At 56.0% G+C, this 22,245-nt stretch overlaps 1 protein-coding gene across 1 annotated transcript; it reads right to left on the reverse strand.

Moving 5' to 3' along the window:
- Window positions 1-4,128: 4,128 nt before the first annotated feature.
- LOC123346594 (C-type lectin domain family 2 member D-like) lies at window positions 4,129-6,931 on the reverse strand. The gene is made up of 4 exons (XM_044984070.1): window positions 6,895-6,931; window positions 5,362-5,543; window positions 4,563-4,666; window positions 4,129-4,349 (listed from the first exon to the last, which is right to left on the reverse strand). Exons 1-4 carry the CDS (start codon window positions 6,929-6,931, stop codon window positions 4,199-4,201), a joined length of 474 nt encoding a protein of 157 aa, XP_044840005.1. The 3' UTR covers window positions 4,129-4,198.
- Between the last annotated feature and the right edge of the window lie 15,314 nt (window positions 6,932-22,245).

Genomic DNA, 22,245 nt, shown 5'->3' on the forward strand with positions numbered 1-22,245 from the left:
CCCGGAGAGGTAACCTCAGTGCGAGAGGCAACCCCAGCACCATCTGGAAGGAGGATCCCAACTATGGGAAGGTTTCCCTCTGCTCCTGTTGACTGCTCTGCTTCCCTGGGCCGTTCTTCCTCCTCAACAGCACAGGGACTGTCTGACTAGAGGTGTGACAATTCTACAGTGTTCCGGAAAGCCTCATCAAAATGCCTCTCTTAGCTCCTCCAGTTCTGCCACCCTGCCCTCCAAAGTCCGTACGTGGTCTCTGAGAGCCAGGAGCTCCTTGCACCAAATGCACATGTACGCCACCCACCCACAGGGCAGGTAATCATACATGCTACACTCAGCACAATAAACTGGATAGCCCCCACTCTGCTGCTGGGCTTCTGCCTGCATTTTCTTCTAGTTAATGAAAGGGTTGTTTAAAGCAAGAAGTTTTGAATGTAGTTTGGCTTATAGGTTTTAAGGGGAATAAAGGGAAACAGATAGAACCGGCATGGGACCCCGCTCCCTTCTCACTCCCTTGCGAAACTCCCTGGTAGCAGCCCCTGTTGGCAAAGCTGAAAATAAAGCTACTTTAAGGGAAATTACTGCTTTGTCCAACCCTGAAGAGCCATGAGATCTCCACTCACCAATTCTCATAAAACTTGTACTTTTCATGTGTTTTTGGTGGCTTTAGTATTACGATCTATTATAAATAAAGTGCATTTCACTGATTTTAAAATGAAATTAGTAACTGGAAAAAATGGCCAGTATTCTTTTTAAACCTGTGACAATTATAAGCTACTGTATTCTGTCGTTTACTTTCTAGAATCTGAAGTATATCTAAGTATCATCTAAAGTTCTCCTGTGAAATGCTGGCTGTGCAAACCCTTCTGTGACTGGATCATTCTTGTGTTTTTATTTAAAGTACAAAATAAATATGTATAATGAATATGAGTATGTAATTAGTAATTTGATATGTCAGGTGGCGCCTTTTTTTAATGTGTTCGCTCCCCCTGTTGTTAGAACCTGGCTATGCCACTGCACATTGTAAGGTGATATTGGAGCATTTGTGTTGGGAGCCTCTGTGACTGTGAAAATCACCAGACAGGAGAGTGAATTAACTAGTGCGAAGTGCCGAACTCCCAAAAGCTCGGAGCACAAAGGAGGAGGTGGGATACAAGAAGGGACTGTATCTTGGTGCTGCTTGGATGCTGGGGGGCATGGTTTTCTAGGCATAAGCAAGAGATCCCCAGCTGCTTAGCCTAGGTTAGCCCTAAAGGACACAGAGCTTAGTACAGACCAGTGATATTCAGACTGCAGCTCACAAATGGCTCTTTATGTGTCTCCTGTGTCTTTATAGCACATGATATTAAAACACTGGGTGACTTAATTATTAACCAATCAGGATGCTTTTACTATGTTAAGGGTTAAGTTATCAACTTTCACTATGTTAATTTATTTGCTTTGGGAATAATTTATATATATAACTAAATATTTCCCCTGTCATACTGTTTAAATAGGGATTGCACTATAGCAAATGAAACAATGGATTCACACTCCTGTGGCTCTTTTGGGTAATGTTTTCTAATTTGGCTCCTGAACCACTGAGGTCTGAGTATCACTGCTCTAGGTGCTTCTGTTACCTTTTGAAAATTAAGATTTGTAACCTATTTGTATTTACATGCTTACCTGCTTTAACTTTATAAATAACAGCTTTCCTTTTTAATGAATTGTCATATAATATTGGCTACAAGGGCTGTCTTGGTGTGAGATCTAAGGAGCAGTTGACCTGGGGTAAGTGACTGGATCTTTGGATGTGGGAGTAATCTGAATATTGCTGTGATTCTGGGTGTAAAGGACCTTCTATCACACAGGCAGGCTCAGCTGGGTGGCGAGACAGACTGGAGTCCCCCAGGGGCCTGTCTGTGACTCTGTTAGGCTGTTACGGTGCCGGAGGAGTTTACACTGGATGTTTGGTTGGTGAAATCTGAGTCTAGAACTCTCAGCCAGTTTGGGGTTTGTGCCTGGTTCCCAGCAGTCTGCTGTGAAATTGGCACTCACCCTCTCAGCACACTGCAGACAGCTGTATAGCAGGGCCTTGGCTTGAGTTCCCTCCATATAGGACAGAGGAGCTGAGCCAGCCCAGAGAGGGGGTTTGGGGGCCAGGTGTATGTGACCCAGGGACCCCTTGGTGCCAACTGGCAGAGGGTTTACAGGGATCCCTTGGGGCTGATCTCTACATAATAGTTCACCGAAGTGGGTATATGAGGTCTGTACCAAGAGCCAGTAGCTCACTGGTCATCATAGTCAGTGTGAAATGTCTGCATGGATACTATGTAAGGAGCTGCGTATCTGTATTGAAAATGTTTCCCTTAAGGCCTTGGAGTTAAGGCAGGTCACCAGGAGGGGATGCACCTCAGAGATGTTCTTGTCAGGCAGGCGATAACTGAGGTTATCTCCTTGTCTTACCAGCTGTGTATTGGATGCTATTTGTGTACTGAGCCAGGTGCAAAGTGGGAGATTGTTTCTTCCTGTGGATTTTGCAACCAGGGGGGTGTCCTATTTAACAATAAAGACAAAGGATTGGTCTGGTCTATCTTGGCGTGCAGACACACTGGATCCTTCCCCTCTGTGTAGAACTGATGAATGAAATTGTTTTAATTGTTCATTTTATTAATGTAACTTCATAAGTAAAGTCTTATGAATAAAACAATGTTCATTCATAAAGGACAGTGACAAGAGATGCTCCATTTAATGAATACAAGAGACAAGCCAAGAAGCGCCGAGTAGACACTGAATAGGACTAAACCATGTACATAATAGTTTTTTGGCTTTTGTTTCATAATACATTTTAGTTAAAAATCAGCAAAAGGGTTATCTAAAGTGTTACATAAACAGGACAGGTGAAATATTATCATGCAAAGCAACCATAAACACATGAAAAGACCTAGGTTTACAATTTATGATTAAAACTCTACTATCTACACAATATACATAGACATAAAATGTAAAAACTTAAATATCTTAGAAACAGTAGCCAATCAGTTGTTTTAATTGTCATATTTGAATTCAGCACATCAAAATACATAATAAATAGCACATTTTATCTCTGAAGCAGACGACTTCTCAAAAATTGTAGACCAGTGTAATTTGTGCTCAGGTAAGGGAGAAAATCCCTGGAAATATTTATTTTTAGAGGGGGTTCGCGTGATTTGATCATTTTCATGAAAAGGGTTCACGGGTTGTTAACGTTTGGGAACCACTGCCTGTAGCAGGGCCGTTACCCCGCTCCGGTGGAAAAAGCTACGCTGACTGGGGAAGCAGCCACAGCTGGGGCCAGGCCCCATCAGGCCACAGCTTGCCCTATACAAGGACTGTGAGCCAGGAGCTAAGTCAGTCTCACTCTAGTACTGGAGTGAGCAGAGCAGAGGCGACAGGAGCTGGGGAGTGCCAGCCTGAGGCCTTGTTAAAGGCTGAAGAGAGGTACTGGGGCCGCAGAGGTGCAGCCTGGGAATAGGCAGAGGCAGCTGGACCTACCCCCTTGCCAATGATTGGCCATTACAGACTGCGTCTGCCCCAGTGACGGGGGGGCTAGATGATGACTGGCAGTAGCCACTGAGGCAAGGTGGGTCAAAGGGTTGGGGGTTCCCCTGGGAGGGGAGATCAGAGTGTGGGGATACTGCTGGGGGCAGAACCCCAAGGTAAAGGGCACCGGGGTTTGGGCTGGTGACTCGAGACCTGATGGAGGTGGGATAGAGATCCAGTTACCCTGAAACTGCGCCAGTCTCCCCCAGAGAAGGGTCACAAATGGCAGCATTAGGGTAATTGATGACTAGGACTGGATAAAATCCTGAGACAGACTGACTAAGGCCTGGTCCACACTAAAAAGGGGGTTCGAATTAGGGTACACAAATTCAGCTACGGGAATAGCGTAGCTGAATTCGAAGTACCCTAATTCGAACTACTCACCCGTCCAGACGCGGCGGGGTCGAACTCCGCGGCTCCCCCGTCGACTCCACCACCGCCGTTTGCAGTGGTGGAGTACCGGAGTCGAATGCGGCGCTTCCGGAGTTCGAACTATCGCGTCTAGATCAGACGCGATAGTTCGAACTCCTTGAAGTCGAACTCACCGCATCGACCCGCGCGGTGACCAGGCTGCAGCATGGAGGGACCATGGAGGGGACTAGAACAAGTCTTTGCTACAGCTGGTCTCTAATTCCCCTTGAGTTCACGAATCCCCTCCCACTGCTCCCTCCTCTCCCTTCCCAGGGGTATCAGGTTTACTGCAGATCCATTTTCTTGGTGTGCTGCAGCTTGATGTGACAACAGTGAAATCTTCGTCCAGCTGCGCACAGTCTGCGCCTCCGTGTATTTGAAACCTGTAACGCAGAAGCAATTGGAGCTAGAGTCAGTGCGTGCCAGGCACAGACCAGGGGAGACACCCCAAGTCAGGGAGGGGAGCTGCACTCTCAGCCCCTCAGGATCCTCCTTCCTGCACCAGCACAAGGCCCCACTTGGGCAGGAAGGGACGTTAAAGCAGCTAGTGGGGCATTTCCAGAGCCTCTGATCAATGGGTGGGGGACAAAACTCACCAATGGTCAAACTCGGTCCCGTCGGCCCATTTCCAGACCTGGCCCGTGTCCTTCCGGAGGCCGATCCAGTGGTCCAGTTTGCCTTCGTATGGCAGCAAGGAACCCTTAGAAACACAATAAAAGCATCAGCTGTGTTAGACCCTGACTCCATGCTGCTCCCCCACCTTGGGCAGTAGGGGATTTCTAGAGGCCTCTTCCATGGTTACTGGGTGAAGGGATCAGATAAGTATTAACCCTTCACCCTCCCCCCTCCTCCTTTTTGGGGCTGTGGCACCTACTGGATGTAGCAGGGATTGAGCTGCAAGGTCACTGTCCGCCCAGCAGCCCCTTCTCAGAGCACAGCAGGGCCAGGAGGGAGAGGGAGCTGCAGGGGGAGGGCAGACAGACCCCTGCCACCAGGGCAGGGAAGCTGAGGGGAAGAGGCCTAAAGCAGACCTCACCTCCAGCTGGATTCCCCTGCCCCACCCATGAGGGAACCCTGGGGCTGGGCTGAGCTGGGGGGCAGGTTCTCACCTGCTCCAGCCCCAGGCAGCCCATTGGCCAGAAGCTGACTGAGCTGGCCCAGCTCTGCACAGGACGAGTCTCCCACCTGGGCTCTGGCAGACGCAGGGTCGAGGGGCTGGAGCCCCAGGTCCAGCCAGGATTCAGCTGCCAGAACCGCACTGACTCTGGCTGCCCAGCCTGGGAGGCACCCGGGCTCCTCTCTGCCCTACAGGGGCTGAGCCCAGCCTGACTCCAGCCCTGTCTGTGGTGCCAGCGATCGCTGGGCTTGGCACAAAGCATCTAACCGGCTTCTCACCAGCTCCTGCGGACTCTCAATCCCGGCCAGGGAGGCACCGTGTGAAGAGCAGAAGCTCTGGCTGTAGGTCCAGTTCTCTTCAGCCTTAGAAAAATAGTAACATTTCCCTTGGATCCGGATCCAGCCTTCCGGGCACCAGGGGGCAGCAGGGGGGCATGGAGGAGGCTGCTTAGATGTTACCACTAGAAAACACAAAACACAAGGTGAGAGATCGTCCCATCTCTCATCTCTGTAGAGAACGAGCAGGGACAGAAACAAGAACTGCCCGACGGGATCAGACTGATGGGAGAGACGGGCCAGTCTGAGAGTGGCCAGCAGCAGCAGCTGCACCAGAGGCCACGGCCCAGCAACCCGACAAGCAGCGTGGCTGGAGTTTGTTATGACACACACACTGCAGCAGTGCCAGAGGCCAACCAGGGCACAGCCCCCATCGGGCTGGGGATGTACAGAGTGTGCAGCCAAGGGAATGGGGAAGGTGAGAGCAAGGGAGGAGTGTGTCTGGCAGAGGCGCTGGAATTGGGGTGGTAAGGGGGGGGGACCATGCACCCCCCCCATGTTTTAACGTGGGAGGGCCAGGCCTGCCCACTTGTTAACCTGGGCGTAGAGCCTCGGACAGGCATGGTGCTGGCGGTGGCAGGGGCTGCGCTTCACGGCCGGGGACCTGAGAGGGGGATCAGCTCCCCCGCCATGATGCGCAGCCCCTGTTAGCGGCACCAGCCTCTTCCTGGTGGGGAGGCTGAGGTGGGCCTTAGCCCCCCATATGGGGCCCCATCCCCTGCTCCTCTCCCCCGCAGCCTGCCCAGGCCAGAAGCCAGACCCAGGGTGTGGTAAGAGCAGGGGCGGCTCTAGTAATTTCGCCGCCCCAAGCACGGCGGCACTCCGCGGGGGGCGCTCTGCCGGTCGCCGGTCCCGCGGCTCCGGTGGACCTCCTGCAGACGTGCCTGCGGATGCTCCACCGAAGCCACGGGACCAGCGGACCCTCCGCAGGCACGTCTGTGGGAGGGCCGCCGGAACCACCTGCTGCCCTCCCAGCCACCGGCAGAGCGCCCCCCGCGGCATGCCGCCCCAAGCACGCCCTTGGCGTGCTGGGGTCTGGAGCCGCCCCTGGGTAAGAGCCACCCAGGGAACCTGGGCTGCTGTGGGGAGCCCCAGACACTCCACCGGCCCTGGGGGGAAAGGAGTGGGGGAGGGGCCACAGTTCCTGCACTGGTGCTCTGCCTCCCCCCGCCCCCCCAGCAGGTCCCACGCTCCTGCTGCCCAGCACATGGATTCTCGTACAGGGCTAACGGCAGTGTCATGTGCTCACACCTTCCACAGCCACATCTACAGAGCTGGGCAGCTCAGCCCAGGAGGCAGCGCAGGGTGAACACCGAGCGGGTCATTTCTGTGACTGATCTCATGGGAGCAGGTACAATAGGCAGCGGCAGAATGTTAGAAGTTCAGAGCCTCCAAACCACCAGCAGGTGGCAGCAGAGAAGCTGCCAGACCTGCTGGGCCCCAGACAAGCACACCTTGAAGACGAGGGGCCCTCACCAACAGCCTCTCTGAGCGGGTTTCCCTCCTCACCCATCTCGCCTATCAAAGGGTCAGATCCCCTGGAACGCAGCCTGCAACGTGTGACTACACTGAGGGGAATGTGGGGGCAGTGAGAGCATCTTCTAATAACCCCAGCAAGCAGCACCCAGACCCCTCGCCCAGCTGCTAAACCCTCCAGCGCCCCACTGATAACCCCACAGCCCCACACCTTGCTGCACAATAGAGTGACTCTCACACTGAATGGAAATAGCCTGTAATCACACATCCCGTACGCACCAACTGGCCAAGTTTAACGCCCCTGGGGAGCCTTCCCTTTGGAGATCCCTGACCCCAGGGATTAAATTCTCAGCAGCACCACAGCAGTGATGGGGGCTCCCCCCCACAGCTGAATAAATCTCACACCAGCGATGCTGTAACCCCTGCCAGCCCTGCTGTGGGGACAACCAGGGGAGGGGCGGCAGGAAGATGAGGCCAGGCCAGGCCAGGCACCTCAAAGCCCTGAGCTGCAGACAAGTTACCCTGCTCAGTGAAGATCGGACACTGGATCCGTTTCAGTCCATCAATGCAAACAGCTGTGAAGAGAAAGTCCCCGAGTGTAAAATGGAGAAACAGAGGGGCTGGAATCGGGAAAAGAGCGACTGTCTTGTGTTCGCTGCCCTGGACGACTGGGGCTCAGGAGATCTGGATTCAGTTCCAAGCTCTGCCAGACTCCCTGCCTGACCCAGAGCAAGTCCCTGAGGCCGGATCCACAAAGGGATGGAGGCGTTTGCCAACACCGAACTTTTAGTCGCCTAGGAAATCCCTGGAACAACAACGGGACCCACAGGGCCTGAGCTGGGTGCCCCACACAGTGAAGTGGGGGGGAGAGCAGGGCATAAGAACGGGATCCACAACAGCCAGTGCACTAGACAGGGGCTGCCCAAGCCAGCCAATAGGAGACAGCGACAAGCCTGTGCCTTCCACCCCGCCCCCCTCAGAGCTCAGCACCTCAGCCCTAGAGGGGACCCCCTGCCCTGGAGTCAGGTACCTAAGTCAGTTCTTGGGAGAGCGAGTGCAGCAGGCACCTAAATCCACTGAAAATGGCTGGACGGGGGGGCAGAGAAGACGACCTCCCTGATCACCTTTAACCCACTGGCAGGGCTCTCACCCCGACATGAGACCCGGCTTCAGTCCCCTCTCCCTGGTGAGCAGGGATTGGCGAACAGGGCGCCCTACTGACTAGATCAGAGGGATTCTAACTCTCTGGCCCAATTAATATTTAATTATTCAATCAAAGCAGAGCAACTTCAGCAGGAAATATTGAGAACACCGCCCCCATCAGACTGTCCCACAGCTCCGTGGCTGGGCACTCCCCGGAGAGGTGGGAGACCCCTGGTCAGATCCTGTCTCCCCTCAGACAGAGGGGACTGGAACTGGGGTCTCACATCCCAGGGAAGGACCCTACCACTGGGGCAGGGCTAAGGGTGGTGGGTTTTCTTGTCCCCCACCTGTTTCACCCTAAGCACACCTGCCAGATCCCGCCCCACGGGTTCGACAGGCCTCTGAGTGCCAAGAGCCAAGCAGCAGCACACGCCTAGAGGCAGAACATGAAGTGTCGTCCCGATTCCCCAGGTGAGCTCAGGCGCCCCCAGGTTCAGCGGCAGCTGGGCAGGGATTTGGCAGATCACAGGGTGCCTGAAACTGGGACTTCGGCCCTTTAGTGTCCTTTGTGGAATGAGGCCACAGTGCCTTGGCTCCCCTGCCACAAAACAAGGACAAGGACACGTCCCTGCCTCACAGGGGTGTGCGGAGAAATCCGTTAGTGTCTCTGATGTTCTCAGGACTGACAGCGATGAGGGGTAGGGGAACCATGAAAGAGCCTAGAGAGGCTCCTGTCTGACCTGACTGCTAAAGCAGAGAGGCCGGGGAGAGATGAGGTGGAGCTGTGAGCCACGAAGGAAGAAAGCTCCACACCCAGAGACTGAATCATCGGGGGTTGGGAACTTACCTATCAAAGCTGCTACTAGAGCGATGATGACAACCGTTGAAACCACGATTATGGCTCTGAGAGCAGCTGGACGATCCCATACTGCAGGTTTCCTGGAGCTGGAATTAGCTGGATGATCTGGAAGATAAAAACCCGTTAATGATCCTGGGGTGACTCAGACCAGAATTATTTGCCATCAGGCTCTGATCTGACACACACCAGATATTTATTTTGACATCTTAAATGGTTCTGTCCCTGCTCTGGACACAAACATTAACTCCAACACCCATCTAGACTGTGAAGGAGAACATCACTCCCCAAATCACCACTGTGGTTAATTAGCCCAATTAATCCCCAGAAAGGACCCTGCAGAATTCAGAGGGATTCAGAGGAGGGTGGAGGATGATCAAGGGCCTGGAAAATCCATGACAAGGGTTTGAAAAGCCTGGGATTGTTCGCCATGGAGAGGAGGTGACTGAGAGGGGACAGGATAAACTGTCTGTGCAATAACAGATGGGACAGAAGGCAGCTCGGAGCTTTTGTTGATAAAGGTGTGGGGTCCAAGGCCAGTGCAACCAGGGGCGGCTCTAGGAATTTGGCCGCCCCAAGCACGGCGGCATGCCGCAGGGGGCGCGCTGCCGGTCGCCGGTCCTGCGGCTCCGGGGGACCTCTTGCAGACATGCCTGCGGAAGGTCCGCTTGCCGCCCTCCCGGTAAAATGCCGCCCCAAGCGCTCGCTTGGCACGCTGGGGTCTGGAGCCGGCCCTGGGTGCAACCACTAGGCAAACTAGGCGGTCGCCTAGGGCGCCAAGATTTGGGGGTGTCCGGAATTTTTCCTCCCCCTCACACAGAGTGCGGCACAGCTGATTGGGTGCCTGGGCCTGATTTAGCTGGTCCCATTGGCCTCCAGCAGGCAGAGTCCCTTCCCCGCTCCCCCACCCCCAGCATCTTGTCGCCAGCACTTCGCTCCATGTGGAGCCAGCGTCTGACTGGCCTGGGCCTGGTAAGGGGAGTTCCGGGGGAGGGGCTGTCAGGGGGTGAGTTGGATGAATTGGGAGTTCTGGGGGGGCCCTCAGGGGGCTGGGGTGGGGAGAGGGACCGGAGCAGTCAGGGAGCAGGGAAAGGTTGGATGGGTCAGGAGTTCTAGGGGTCCTGTCAGGGGGCGGAGAGCGGCTGGCTGGGGCGTGGGAGTCCCAGGGTCAGGGCCGGCTCCAGACCCCAGCGCGCCAAGCAGGCGCGTGGGGCGGCCCTTTCCCTGGGGGGCGGCATTTGGCTCCGGCGGACCTTCCGCAGGCATGCCTGCGGGAGGTCCACTGGAGCCCGGGACGAGCGGACCTGCCGCAGGCATGACTGCGGCGGGTCCCTCTTCCCGCGGCTCCGGTTGAGCTCCTGCAGGCATGCCTGCGGCAGCTCAAGAGGAGCCACGGGACCACGGCACCTGCCGTGGGACCAGAGAAGGGTGGCGCAGCGTGCCGCGCTGCTTGGGGCGGCCTATTTTATAGAGACGCCCCTGCCCAGGGTGGGGGTCTGTCTAGGGGTGAGGGTGTGGATAAGGGTCGGGGCAGCCAGGGGACAGGTAGGAGGTGGGGTTCTAGGGGGGCAGTCAGGGTGGGGGGGTCTCAGGAGGGGGCAGTCAGGGACAAGGAGCAGAGGGGGAGGGGGGTTGGGGGTTCTGAGGGAGGCAGGAAGGAGGAGGGAGAGGATGGGGGCTGGACTCAGGTGGGGCTCTACTCCCCCACCCCACCCCCCACACACGGTCTTCTTTTTTGACTGCTGAAATATGGTAACCCTAAAAAAGCGGTGCCCTGGCTTGGCAGTGAGGAGCCGCCTTCCGGAGGCACCGGAGAGCCAGAGGCGTTGGCTAGCCGCACCGCCACTTCTGCAGGCCTGCTGCCCCCCTGCACCGCGCCGGCTCCTCCATGGCTGGGGCTCGCTGCTGACGCTCTGGTGCCTCCAGAAGGCGGCTCCTCCCTGCCGAGCTGCTGCAGCAGCCCCCCACGCCTGGTAAACCCAGTGAATGGACTCGGGGTGGGGGCCGCCAGGGTGGGGTGGGCTCACGGGGGGGCTGTGCACCCTCCAGGGGAGTTCAGGGGTGGGGAGGGGGGAACCTGGTCTGGGGAGCAGCCTCTGGGCATGGCTGGCCCCTGGGGTTATTGGGATTTGCCTCTCAATGAACCGCGGGGGAGGAGGCGGGGGCACAAGGTGGAAGTTTTGCCTAGGGCACAAAATATCCTTGCACCAGCCCTGTGTGGGCCATCCCTGCACGCCCCCTTGTGGTCTGGTGTGGCACTGTGGGTGCACCCCTCCTTAATGTCCCTTGATTGGCAGCAGTACGTTTGCTCTTACAGCCCAAGGCCAGGAGCCACCAACACTAATTAACAAAACAGCTCGTCCCCTTTTAATAAGGCTTCAGGACAGGAGCAATTTCAACAAACAGTTCATATGGTCCTCACCTCAGGACCCTGCATCAGGGATCCCAAAGTTAACATCCATCAAACCAAGTCTCAGGCTGATTAGGTTGGTCTCCTACAGCCTGCGAGAAACTACCACCACTTGCTGCAGCCTGCCTGGCTTCTACTCCCCTCTCTCCTTCAGCTGCCTCTTCCCCTTCAGATAGCCCAGGCCTGTGGTGGGGCAGGTCGGCCTTGATTACACCTGTGCCAGATGTAGCCTCCTGCCTGTCCCTTAAAGGGGTAGTTATCGCCTTCCCATTGTTCTCCCTGTCTCAGAACACAAGAACAAGGGGATATTCAATGAGATTAAAAAGGTGAAAAAGGAACTATTTTTTCCAGCCTATGTATGATTAGACTGTGGAACTCACTGCCACAGGAAATTGATAAAAAGAATTTAGGAAAGTTAAAAAAGGGATTGAGCATTTATATGGTTAACATGAATATCCAGAGTTGTCATAATTAACCACCAAAGGTTGGTGGGAACTTTGGAAGAGCCTCCTCCATCCCAGGGAGTGTAAATCCAGGGAACCCCTGCTGGAGTTCAATCTTAGCAAATCCTCTTCCCTAGCGCCCAGAGACACATCTGAGGGCATGATACATTCACTGGCAAAACACAAATGAATGTGCTGTGGCCACAGGCAGCTACACCTGCTCCTGACCATGCTCGGAGGCAGGGCTCTGCATGGGTTATGAGTGCAAACACCTCAGCTCACACACTGGAAGGACAAACAAACAGAAGGAAAGAGCAGTGACAGGAGCGACCCAGGGAGACGTGAGCCAAACATTTTCAAGGGGGTAGAACACGTACAGTCCTAAAAACCATACGTGCAACTGTCACACAAGAGAGCATGTGCTGCACGAGCCGAGTCCATTGGAGCAATACAGCCCCTGCTGCAGGAGGCGGGGGTAAGGGTGGGGAGGAGGAAAGAGCTACACCCGCCCCTGAAAGGCATCTCCTCCGTCCAGCCTGTTCCTAGGCAGGGAAGCTCCAGTTACCTTGTTCTCCTGAACCCTTCAAGTCTATAGAACTGTTAAGAGGCTGTCCAGGAGGATCTGCTTCTGCTCCCTTCCGCATCTCTCCTTTCAGGGAGGCAGCGGTGGGTGCTGGACTCTCATCAACTCGGAGCCAGCTGCAAGAAATGGCTCTACGCAGTCGTGGCAGAGTCAGTTCCAGTCAGTGCAGTGTCCCTGGCTTTGGCTTCTCTCCCAGGTGATCTAGAATGTGAAATGTCAGAGGCAGGACAGCATAAGGGTCAGTGGGTTTGTTTGTGGTGTCCCATCCCCCATTCATCAGAACAGAAGCCCAGAGTAACAAAAGCCCAGAATAGTGCAGTAACCAACCCCCTCCTGTGTCATCAGGCCCCTCACTGAAGTTTTCCGCATTTCCTCTCACTCCTCAACTGGGAGTTGGGCAGAAGAGGGGCACACGGACGCTGGGTGTGGGGTGCAGGCAGGGATGTGCACACGCCGGGTGTCTGGAGTGACGGGCACAAAATGCAGAACTGTGCGTGGTCCCTCCCCCTGCACTGGCAACTTTGGGAAGTTGGGGGTGGGGTGAGTTTGAGATGCAGCTTTGGGAGGGGCACAGACACAGCACCCTGGAAGGGCTCTAAGGGACACAGTCCCCCCCACACCGCGCTGGTGGCTGGGCTGGGCCCGTGTTCCTCCGCAACCTGCTCCGCTCCCGCACCAAGGGCCGCTCTTGCACCGAAGTTCCGCCGCCCCGCGCAGAGCCGGATTCCGCTTTTCTCTGCCTCTGCCCCTCCCACCGCCGCCATGATGTGGGGGAGCAACAGCCACTGCCCCCCTTCAGCCTCCAGCTGGGCCCTGCTCCCCCCAACCCCGGGGAAACCAGCTCCTGCGGCCCCAGCCCTGCTCTCTCCGCCTGGCTGCGCCGTGTCCTCCCAACGCAGGTTCCGGGAATAGGCAGCAGTCAGAGCCCAAGGCTCAGCGGGGGACAGGGGGGTGCCTGGGGGTAGCTGCGTCCCTGGAGCTGACTCAGCGCGTCCCTGACCCGGCTTGGAGACACGCGCTGCCCGGTCCTCACCTGAGACCCGAGCGAACAGATCCAGAGCCCAGCGCGAGACAACAACCGCCTGCGCGCGCAGCGCCCAAGGAAGTGACACACCACAAAGCGAGTCCAGACCCTGCCGCCCCCTTTCTGATTGGCTCCAAGTCAGAGCCGAGCCAATTGGCGCTAGTAGCGGGGACCCCACCCCAAGAAGGATGGTCCCACCATCGCTCCCTATGAGGCAGAACCTGACCCAGGGGACAAGCCAGGGCCCGCATTGCGGGGTGCAGAACCCGCCTTCCCCGCCCGCCGCCTGCTGCTGTCTATGCGCGCTGGGGAAAGGAGGCAGGTTGGAAAACAATCCCAGCTACACAGAGCTAATGATGGGGGGTAAATTGGCTGTTACCACTCAAGAAAGGTCTTGGAGTCACTGAGCAGACTCAGCTCCAGCCAGTGCAGTGTCCCTGGCTTTGGCTCCTCTCCCAGCTGACCTAGAATCTGCAGTGACAGAGTCAGGACAGCATAAGGGTCAGTGGGTTTGTTTGTGGTGTCCCATCCCCCATTCATCAGAACAAAAGCCCAGAGCTAAGAAAACTGCAGTAACCAACCCGCTCCTCTGTCATCAGGCCCCTCATTGAAGATGCCCCATTTCCTCTCACTCCTCAATTCGGAGCTGGGCAGGAGGGGGAAAAACACTGGATGTGGGGTGCAGGCAGGGATGTGCACACGCCTTCTATGTCTGGTGTGCCCTGGTACATGATGCAGAGCTGTGCGTAGTGCCTCCCCGTGCACTGGCAACTCTGGGAAGCTGGAGGGGAGCGAGTTTGAGATGCAGCTTTGGGAGGGGCACAGACACAGCACCTTGGAAGGGCTCTAAGGGACACAGTCTTCCAAACCCCCTTGCTTGGATAAAAAAAATCAGTGGTTTAAATTTTGATTTTTTATTTAAATAAATATGGTTTTAAAAGAAACCAATTTAAAATTAAACTTGAAATAACAGTATGTTATGGCCTAAACTACTTATAATCCATTAAAATAATTTAAATTAAAAGGAATAATATTCCAGCAGAACATATTTGCTGATGAAGTCTTGAAGAAAGTCAGGCCACTTAAATAGTGCCAGTCACTGGCTACGCACCGGTGACAGTTTGCTAAAGCAGCTTTGGACAGCAGTAGCCTCTTGTGATGGTACAGAGAGACCATTCTCTTCATTTCAGTTTATTCAAAGTTAAGAAACCGACTGGGAGCTGAAAAAGCAGCAAAGCTTGTTTTGCTCTTCCAATCTATGGATGAAAACTAGGTGTGAGAAGGGGAGCTCTATAGCCTTGGTTCTCAACCTGCAGGCCAATCAGCACACAGCTGCAGCTCATGTGACACCTCAGGGCCATACAGGTAGTATTGGATGCGGCCCACAATGGTACATAGGCTGAGATCCACTGCTCGAAAGTCTTAACGAACATGGAGCGGGAGCCACACAGGACTCAGTCATTGCACCACAGCTCCTAGCTTGTAGGTGGATAGAAAATCCAGGAAACATCTTGTGATCCACAAAGCTGATTTAGGCCCACAGGCTCCTATCAAATGAATGGGGAGACAACACGTTAGGTGGGGAGCCACTTAAGCTAACCAATGGGAGATGCTGACCAGTGGGGTGTGTTCTAACCTCTGCCCCTCTCTCAGCGATAGGCACCTAGATCCACACCACAGGGAGGCTATTGACTACAAAAGCCTGAGAAAGAGGAGATGCCACATTATAACGTCTAGTCCAGTGGTTAGGTCACCACCTGGGACGTCCAGATGAGTCACACGAGGCAACAATGCATATCGTCAAAGGCTAGAACAGACACCTAGAGAACTTTTAGTCTCATAAATTTAGGTGCCAAGTGAGTTTAGGGGCCTATCAGGTTTGTCAAAAGTTTTGTGGATTGAAGCAGAGTCAAAACTGGGATTTAGGCATCTAAGTACTTTTGCTGATCCCACCCATGATGACTAAAAGCAATCAGTTCAATTCACTAACTACAGGTATTTATTACCTTTTTATTTATTTATATCATCATAGCAGCTAGGATCCCTGATCATGGGCAGGATACATGACTTTAAGTAATCCGTTTTAAATGCAAAACATGTTTTGAGAACCGTTTTTCCCCCTAACATATCCAGCATATTTAAAAGGTATTTTTATTAAAAAAATTTAAATGCTGAATTTAAGTTTAATTTAATTCTGAGTTCCATCCAAATAAAGCTTGACCAAAACAAAAAACATTCCCAAAAATTAAAAGTTGAAAATCTGAATACTTGTACATGTAGCTATATTATTTAAGCAATTAATGTGTCTAGATATAGTGTATCCTCCTGGTTAAGAAAAAATACCAAATTTACTGTAAAAGCTTTATTTAGATGTAGATCTACAGGTTTTAATGGTTATCAGTTTATGAGAATCAGCCTCCCTTTAAGAAAAGTAACTAAAAAGTAAAAATGGCAAATTAGATGAAAACTGTCTGTTTAAGTGGAGGTACCTACTTGCTGCGTTAAACCATGATTAACAGTGGAAATTTAAAATCTGGTTAATTTACGTCAATCTGCCTTCATCCCTCCCACCCAAATACTGACAGCTCTGAGAGGTGGAGATTTGCATGGGGCTGGGGGGTTTCACTCCCCCCTGCACTGACAACTCTGGAAGTGGGGTGGGGGGGGCTCTGCATAGGGCAGGGGTGATCTGTTATTTTTTGTCAAGGTCCAGTAAAGATCCAGACACCAGATAAAATAATACCAAAAAACCCAATAACAACAACTGTAATGATAATAAGTAAATAAAAAGATTTCACAGTCCATTCAAAAGTGTCTGGTGGTCCGGATTGGTCCGTGGTTCGCCTATTGACTACCCCAGTGTAGGACTTGGAGAGACATCAGCCCACCCCCACGCACTGGTAGCCCTGGGGGCAAGGGGCGGGGCGGAGGGTGGTGGGCGCGGGGCTCTGCATGGGTTGGGGGAGGGGCAGACTCCCCCTCCCCGCACTGAGAGCTCTGGGACCGGATGGGGGGGTGGGGCGGGGCACGGGTGTTTGGGCTCCCGGTTACACACACCCAGGGCTACAGCTGCACGTCCTGCCTCGCGCTCACCTGCTCCTCCCCTTAGTCCTGGGCTGAGCTCCCCACGGCTGCCGCAGGGGTCGCTGGGCCGGTCCCGTGTTCCTCCGCGGGGAGCTCAGGGCAGTTCCCCTCCCGCACCAAGGGCCGCCATCGCTGCGGAGGTCCCGGTGCCCCGCGCAGAGCCCGTGTCCGCTTTGCTCCTCCTCTGAGCTGCCGCCATGATGGATGGGTGGGGGGAATAGCCGCAACCCCCCTCCAGCCTCCGGCAGGGCCCTGCTCCCGCCCCCCCGCCCCCCGAGGGAAACCGGCAGCTGCGACAGATGCTGCAGCCCCAGCCCCGCTATCTCCGGCCGGCTGCGCTGCCAACCCGCCAGCCGCCGAAGCCAAAGTTTGGGGGTGGTGCCTGGGAGTAGCCGCGTCCCTGGAGCTGACTCAGCCCATCCCAGACCCGGCTCGGACACACGCGCGGCGCGGCCCGGCCCTCACCTGAGACCCGAGCCGGCGGCCCGAGGCCTGGCAGATCCAGAGCCCAGCACAGGACAACCACCGCCCCCGCGCGCAGCCCCCAGGATGTGACCCATCCCAAAGCGAGGCCGGACCCTCCCACCCCCTTTCTGATTGGCTCCCAGTCAGAGCGGAGCCAATCGGCGCTTGTAGGGGGACCCCGCGCCTAGGAAGGACGGTCCCGCCGTCACTCCCTACCAGGGAGAACCTGACCCGGGGGACAAGCCGGGGCCCACACTGCAGGATGCAGAACCCGCCTTCCCGCCCCCCGCCCGTGTCTGTGCAGGCTGGGGAAGAGGAGGCAGGTTGGAGAACAATCCCAGCTGCACAGAGCCAATGCTGGGGTGTAAATGGGCTGTTACCGCTCAGGAAAGATCTTGGCATCACTGAGCGGATGTTTTCAAAGAACTACAATGTGCAGCGGCCGCCACACCAGCTCACAGCCTGTTAGGAACGGGAGAGATATTTTCTGTCTTATCATAATGCCACTAGATAAATCCAGGGCACACCCACACCTTCCGTACTGCATGCAATTCTGGCAGCTCCATCTCAAAAGTGATATTTTAGAACTGGAAATGGTACAGAGAAGGGTGACAAAAATTATGGGGATGTGGAACAGCTTCCATATGAGGAGAGATTAAAAAAGACTAGGATTGTTCAGCTTGGGGAAAAAAAAAAGAGACAACCCAGGGGGGATATGATAGGGGTCTATAAAATCCTGAATGTTAGAGAAAACATATTATTTACCCCTTTGCATAATACTAGAACCAGGAGGTCACACAATTACAGGCAGCAGGTTAAAAACAAATCTAAGTAACTACTTCACACAATGCATAGTCAACCTGTGGAACTCATTGCCAGGGGATATTGTGAAGGCCAACACTATAACTGGGTTCAAAAAAGAATAGGATGCATCCTCCATGAATGTATCTATCAATGGCCATCAGCCAAGATGGTCAGGGCACAGCCCCATGCTGGGTGTCCCTAAGCCTCTGACTGCCGGATGCTGGGACTGGACAGGTCATTCAATAATTGCCCTGTTCTGTTCATTCCCTCTAAAGCATCTAGCAACAGCCACACTCTGAAGACAGGATCCAGGGCTATGTGGACTGTTGGTCTGACCCAGTTTGGCCATTCTTACGTTCATCAGCAAACTCAGCACAAGGAGCACGGAGTCTCCCTGTACCAGGCTGCTACATTTCAACTAAAGCCAAAAAAACTAAAGGTGTCAATTCACTAGCAGAGACTGAGGAAGGTCCAGGTGCAGTAGTGCCCAGCCACAGATTCCCCAACAAACAGAGGGGACGCCCTGTAACAATGACAACACTCAACACTGACACCCCCCCAATAACAGAACAAAAAACTCTGAAACAAGCCAGCCAACCAGTTCAAAAAAAGCCAAAACGTACCCCACGCAGAGTTTTACCTCAAAAGGGAAGAGTGCAGGAGACTCCATGAAGCCCACTAAGGGTCTAACTATTGATTTTACATGGGAGGTGCACAGACACCAGTGAAGAGTGTCAATACAGAACAGTAAAGTGAGACAGGCAGTTCTCCTTCTGGGGAGGGAAACAGAGACAAAGGAAAACACTGATTCCCACGGAGGATGCTCAGATACTGCGGAGAATGGGCAGCTCAGACAGGTGCTACTCACACCACTTAGCCAGCACACAGATCCCACGGGGATGGTGGGTACAATAACCTGAACAACCACATATGAAATCACACTTTGATGCCACCACCTTGCAAAGCACCATAAAACTCTGCATCAAAATAATCCACACAGCCACAAGTTATCAGTGAATGGGTTCTGGAAGAGGCCCTTACCTGGCCTGGCATCCGGTGAGCCTGTTCCTCAGTTGAACTCGGGCCATGCCTCAGTTTCCCCTCAGCAGTTGGGTAATAAATTCCATGTAGCTCTCCACAGTCACCATGGCAACAAGTGTCCTCCCTCTTCTGGGATAAGTGAGAATCCAAACAAAACAACACAAGCCCTTCACCCTTCCTGGGCCACAGTCCTCGTCCCAGCATCTCCCCTTGGTTGCAGGGTTCACAAAAGTCCATAATTCCCACTCCAGGGTCTGGGCACCACTTTCTTCCCATGATGCAGGGGAATGAAGAGGGCAAGGAGATGGTGCACTCTTCCCCTCCTGCCACATGCAGAGTCCTTTACTGGAGTGGTCTTGATAGGGGGGGCCTCCCCAACAGCAGGTTTTGTGGTTAACAGCCCTTTGAGATGAAAAAAAAAACAACAAAAAAACAACAACAGTCTGAGGTAATCACATGACTCCAGGAGCCAGGGCCCTAGTCCGAGTCGATAATGTGGCCCTGATCAATCCCACTCACAAACAGACTCGCTCCTGCTCTCTCATTACTTGGACAGATGCAGACCCCCAGCCCCCGATCGCTCCGCGGGCAGCCGGAGCCCGGCTCGCAGCTCGCCCAGGCTCGTGTCCCCCGGAGCCGGAGCCCCCCGGGGAGCGGGCTGGGAGCGAACCCGGCTGGCGGGCAGAGGGAGCGGCGAGGGGACGGGCTGCCCCGCCGGGAGCTGCCCGGCTCGGGGAGAGGGTCCAGGTGCTGCAGCCCCGCTCAGCGGAGCAGGTCAGCAACCGCCACAGCGAAATGCCCCGGGAGCGGGCTAGGAGCAGAGGCTCTGGCAGGGCAGCGCCGCGTCCCTGCACCGGCCTTTTTATACCCTCCGTAACGGAGGCGCTAACTTTTTTTTGCCACCCAAAGCAAAACAGAAGAGCCCCGCCCGCCAAGTATGCGCCTCACCGCCCAAAGCCCCGCCCCCTCAGAGCGGTGTGCCCCGCCCGGCCTCCGCCCCCCACAGCGCCCTGCACCAAGCCCCCGCCCCCTCCGAGCGCCCCATGAACCGCCCCGGCCGAAGCCCCGCCCCCCCAAAGCCCGGCCCCCTCCAGCGCTGCTCTGCAGGAACCCAAACCCCCCCCCACCCCAAACCCTGCGCAGCCCTGCACCAAGGTGCCGCCCCAAGCACGTGCTTGGTCATCTGGTGCCTGCAGCCGCTGCCTGCAATGCAGAGCTGGCATAAGCTATAGCTGTAACGTACGAGAGAAGAATGACAAGTTAAAATGCAAGTTCAAGGACGTTTCTCTTTTCTTTATTCATTCGTTTTTCAGTAATGGTGTAAAAAGAAATTCGGGGCACCCCTTATTGGCACCCCCAAATTTTGGCGCCGTAGGCGGCCGCCTAGTTCGCCTAGCGCAGCCCTGCACAACATGCCGGCCGTGTGGGCTCACTGTGCGGCTCGTGGGGGGGTGAGTAGGCAAGCGGCAGGTGAGGGAGGGGGGCTGAAGAGACGGGTGGGCAGTGGCGGGGGCTGAGGAGGTGAGCCGGGGGTGGGGGGTGAGGAGGCGAGCGAGCGGGTGGGCAGTGGCGGGGGCTGAGGAGGCGAGCGGGTGGGCAGTGGAGGGGCTGAGGAGGCGAGCCGAGGGTGGGGGGTGAGGAGGCGAGCGAGCGGGTGGGCAGTGGCGGGGGCCGAGGAGGCGAGCCGGGGGTGGGGGGTGAGGAGGCGAGCGAGCGGGTGGGCAGTGGCGGGGGCTGAGGAGGCGAGCGGGTGAGCAGTGGCGGGGGCCGAGGAGGCGAGCCGAGGGTGGGGGGTGAGGAGGCGAGCGAGCGGGTGGGCAGTGGCGGGGGCTGAGGAGGCGAGCCGGGGGTGGGGGGTGAGGAGGCGAGCGAGCGGGTGGGCAGTGGCGGGGGCTGAGGAGGCGAGCCGGGGGTGGGGGGTGACGAGGCGAGCGAGCGGGTGGGCAGTGGCGGGGGCTGAGGAGGCGAGCGGGTGGGCAGTTGGGCAGTGGAGGGGCTGAGGAGGTGAGCCGAGGGTGGGGGGTGAGGAGGCGAGCGAGCGGGTGGGCAGTGGCGGGGGCTGAGGAGGCGAGCGAGCGGGTGGGCAGTGGCGGGGGCTGAGGAGGCGAGCCGGGGGTGGGGGGTGAGGAGGCGAGCGAGCGGGTGGGCAGTGGCGGGGACTGAGGAGGCGAGCGGGTGGGCAGTGGAGGGGCTGAGGAGGCGAGGCGGGGGTGGGGGGTGAGGAGGCGGGCGGGCGGGTAGTGGCGGGGACTGAGGAGGCGAGCGGGTGGGCAGTGGAGGGGCTGAGGAGGCGAGGCGGGGGTGGGGGGTGAGGAGGCGGGCGGGCGGGTAGTGGCGGGGACTGAGGAGGCGAGCGGGTGGGCAGTAGCGGGGGCTGAGGAGGCGAGGCGGGGATGGGGGGTGAGGAGGCGGGCGGGCGGGTAGTGGCGGGGGCTGAGGAGGCGAGCGGGTGGGCAGTGGAGGGGCTGAGGAGGCGAGGAGGTGAGCGAGCGGGTGGGCAGTAGCGGGGGCTGAGGAGCCGAGCCGGGGTGGGGGGTGAGGAGGCGAGCGAGCGGGTGGGCAGTGGTGGGGACTGAGGAGGCGAGCGGGTGGGCAGTGGAGGGGCTGAGGAGGCGAGGCGGGGGGAGGTGGGAGGCTGAGGAGGCGAGCGAGGAGTCAGTGGCTGACCTGTTCTACTGATCTGGTCTGGCTCCCATCCCCGCTCCAAGCGTTGCAGCTGTCTGGAGGTGCTGCCTTCCACACCTTCCTCAGTCCCACCTCGTTCCTTCAACAGGACAATTGATTATGAAGTGGGGGGAAGAGCCTGTTCTACTTCTAGCAAAAAGACATTTTTCTTTTACTTAATTATACTACCTTAGGGGCCCCCTATAACATATTACCAAGGTTCAATACCGTTGTTTCGGTGGGGCTGCACGGGGGAAGGAGGGTTTGTTTCTGCGGGGTGGGCGGGCTGTGCTGGGGGGAGCGCAGTATTTCAGGGGGCTGGGCGGTGCTGGGGGGGTTCGGCGAGGCCAGGAGGCTTCGGCCCTCAGCTGTTTTCTTTGGAATAATATGGCCCTCGCCGCTTTACGAGTTGTGCAGGCCTGGCCTAGCAGTTACACCAGCCCTGCCCTCACTGCCTGGAGTCACTGGACTATGCCAATTACACCACTAAAGATCTGTCCCAGTGAAATTTGATATGGGGGCTGTCCCCCTACCGAGCTTTAAAGGGGTCAATGAGGCTCTGAGCTGCCTCTCTGGCCTTGTCATTGTTTACATTTTGTCTTTTCCAGATCAGGCTTTGTTGCTGCTGCTGGTTCCTTTGCTACAAGAGTTCTCAGAACAGTGGCGTAGCCAGGTTCTAAGAGCAGGGGGAGCAAACATAAAAAAGGCGCCCCGCCCCCGGCTCCTCCTCTTGCCACACCTCCCGGCTCCTCTGACCACGCCCTCCTTGGCTCCTCCTCTGGCCACGCCCCCCAGCTCCTCCGGCCACACTGTGCCCCCGCCCCTTGGCTGGCT

Source organism: Mauremys mutica, chromosome 12 (assembly GCF_020497125.1).
Source record: "Mauremys mutica isolate MM-2020 ecotype Southern chromosome 12, ASM2049712v1, whole genome shotgun sequence".
NCBI classification, from domain to species: domain Eukaryota; kingdom Metazoa; phylum Chordata; order Testudines; family Geoemydidae; genus Mauremys; species Mauremys mutica.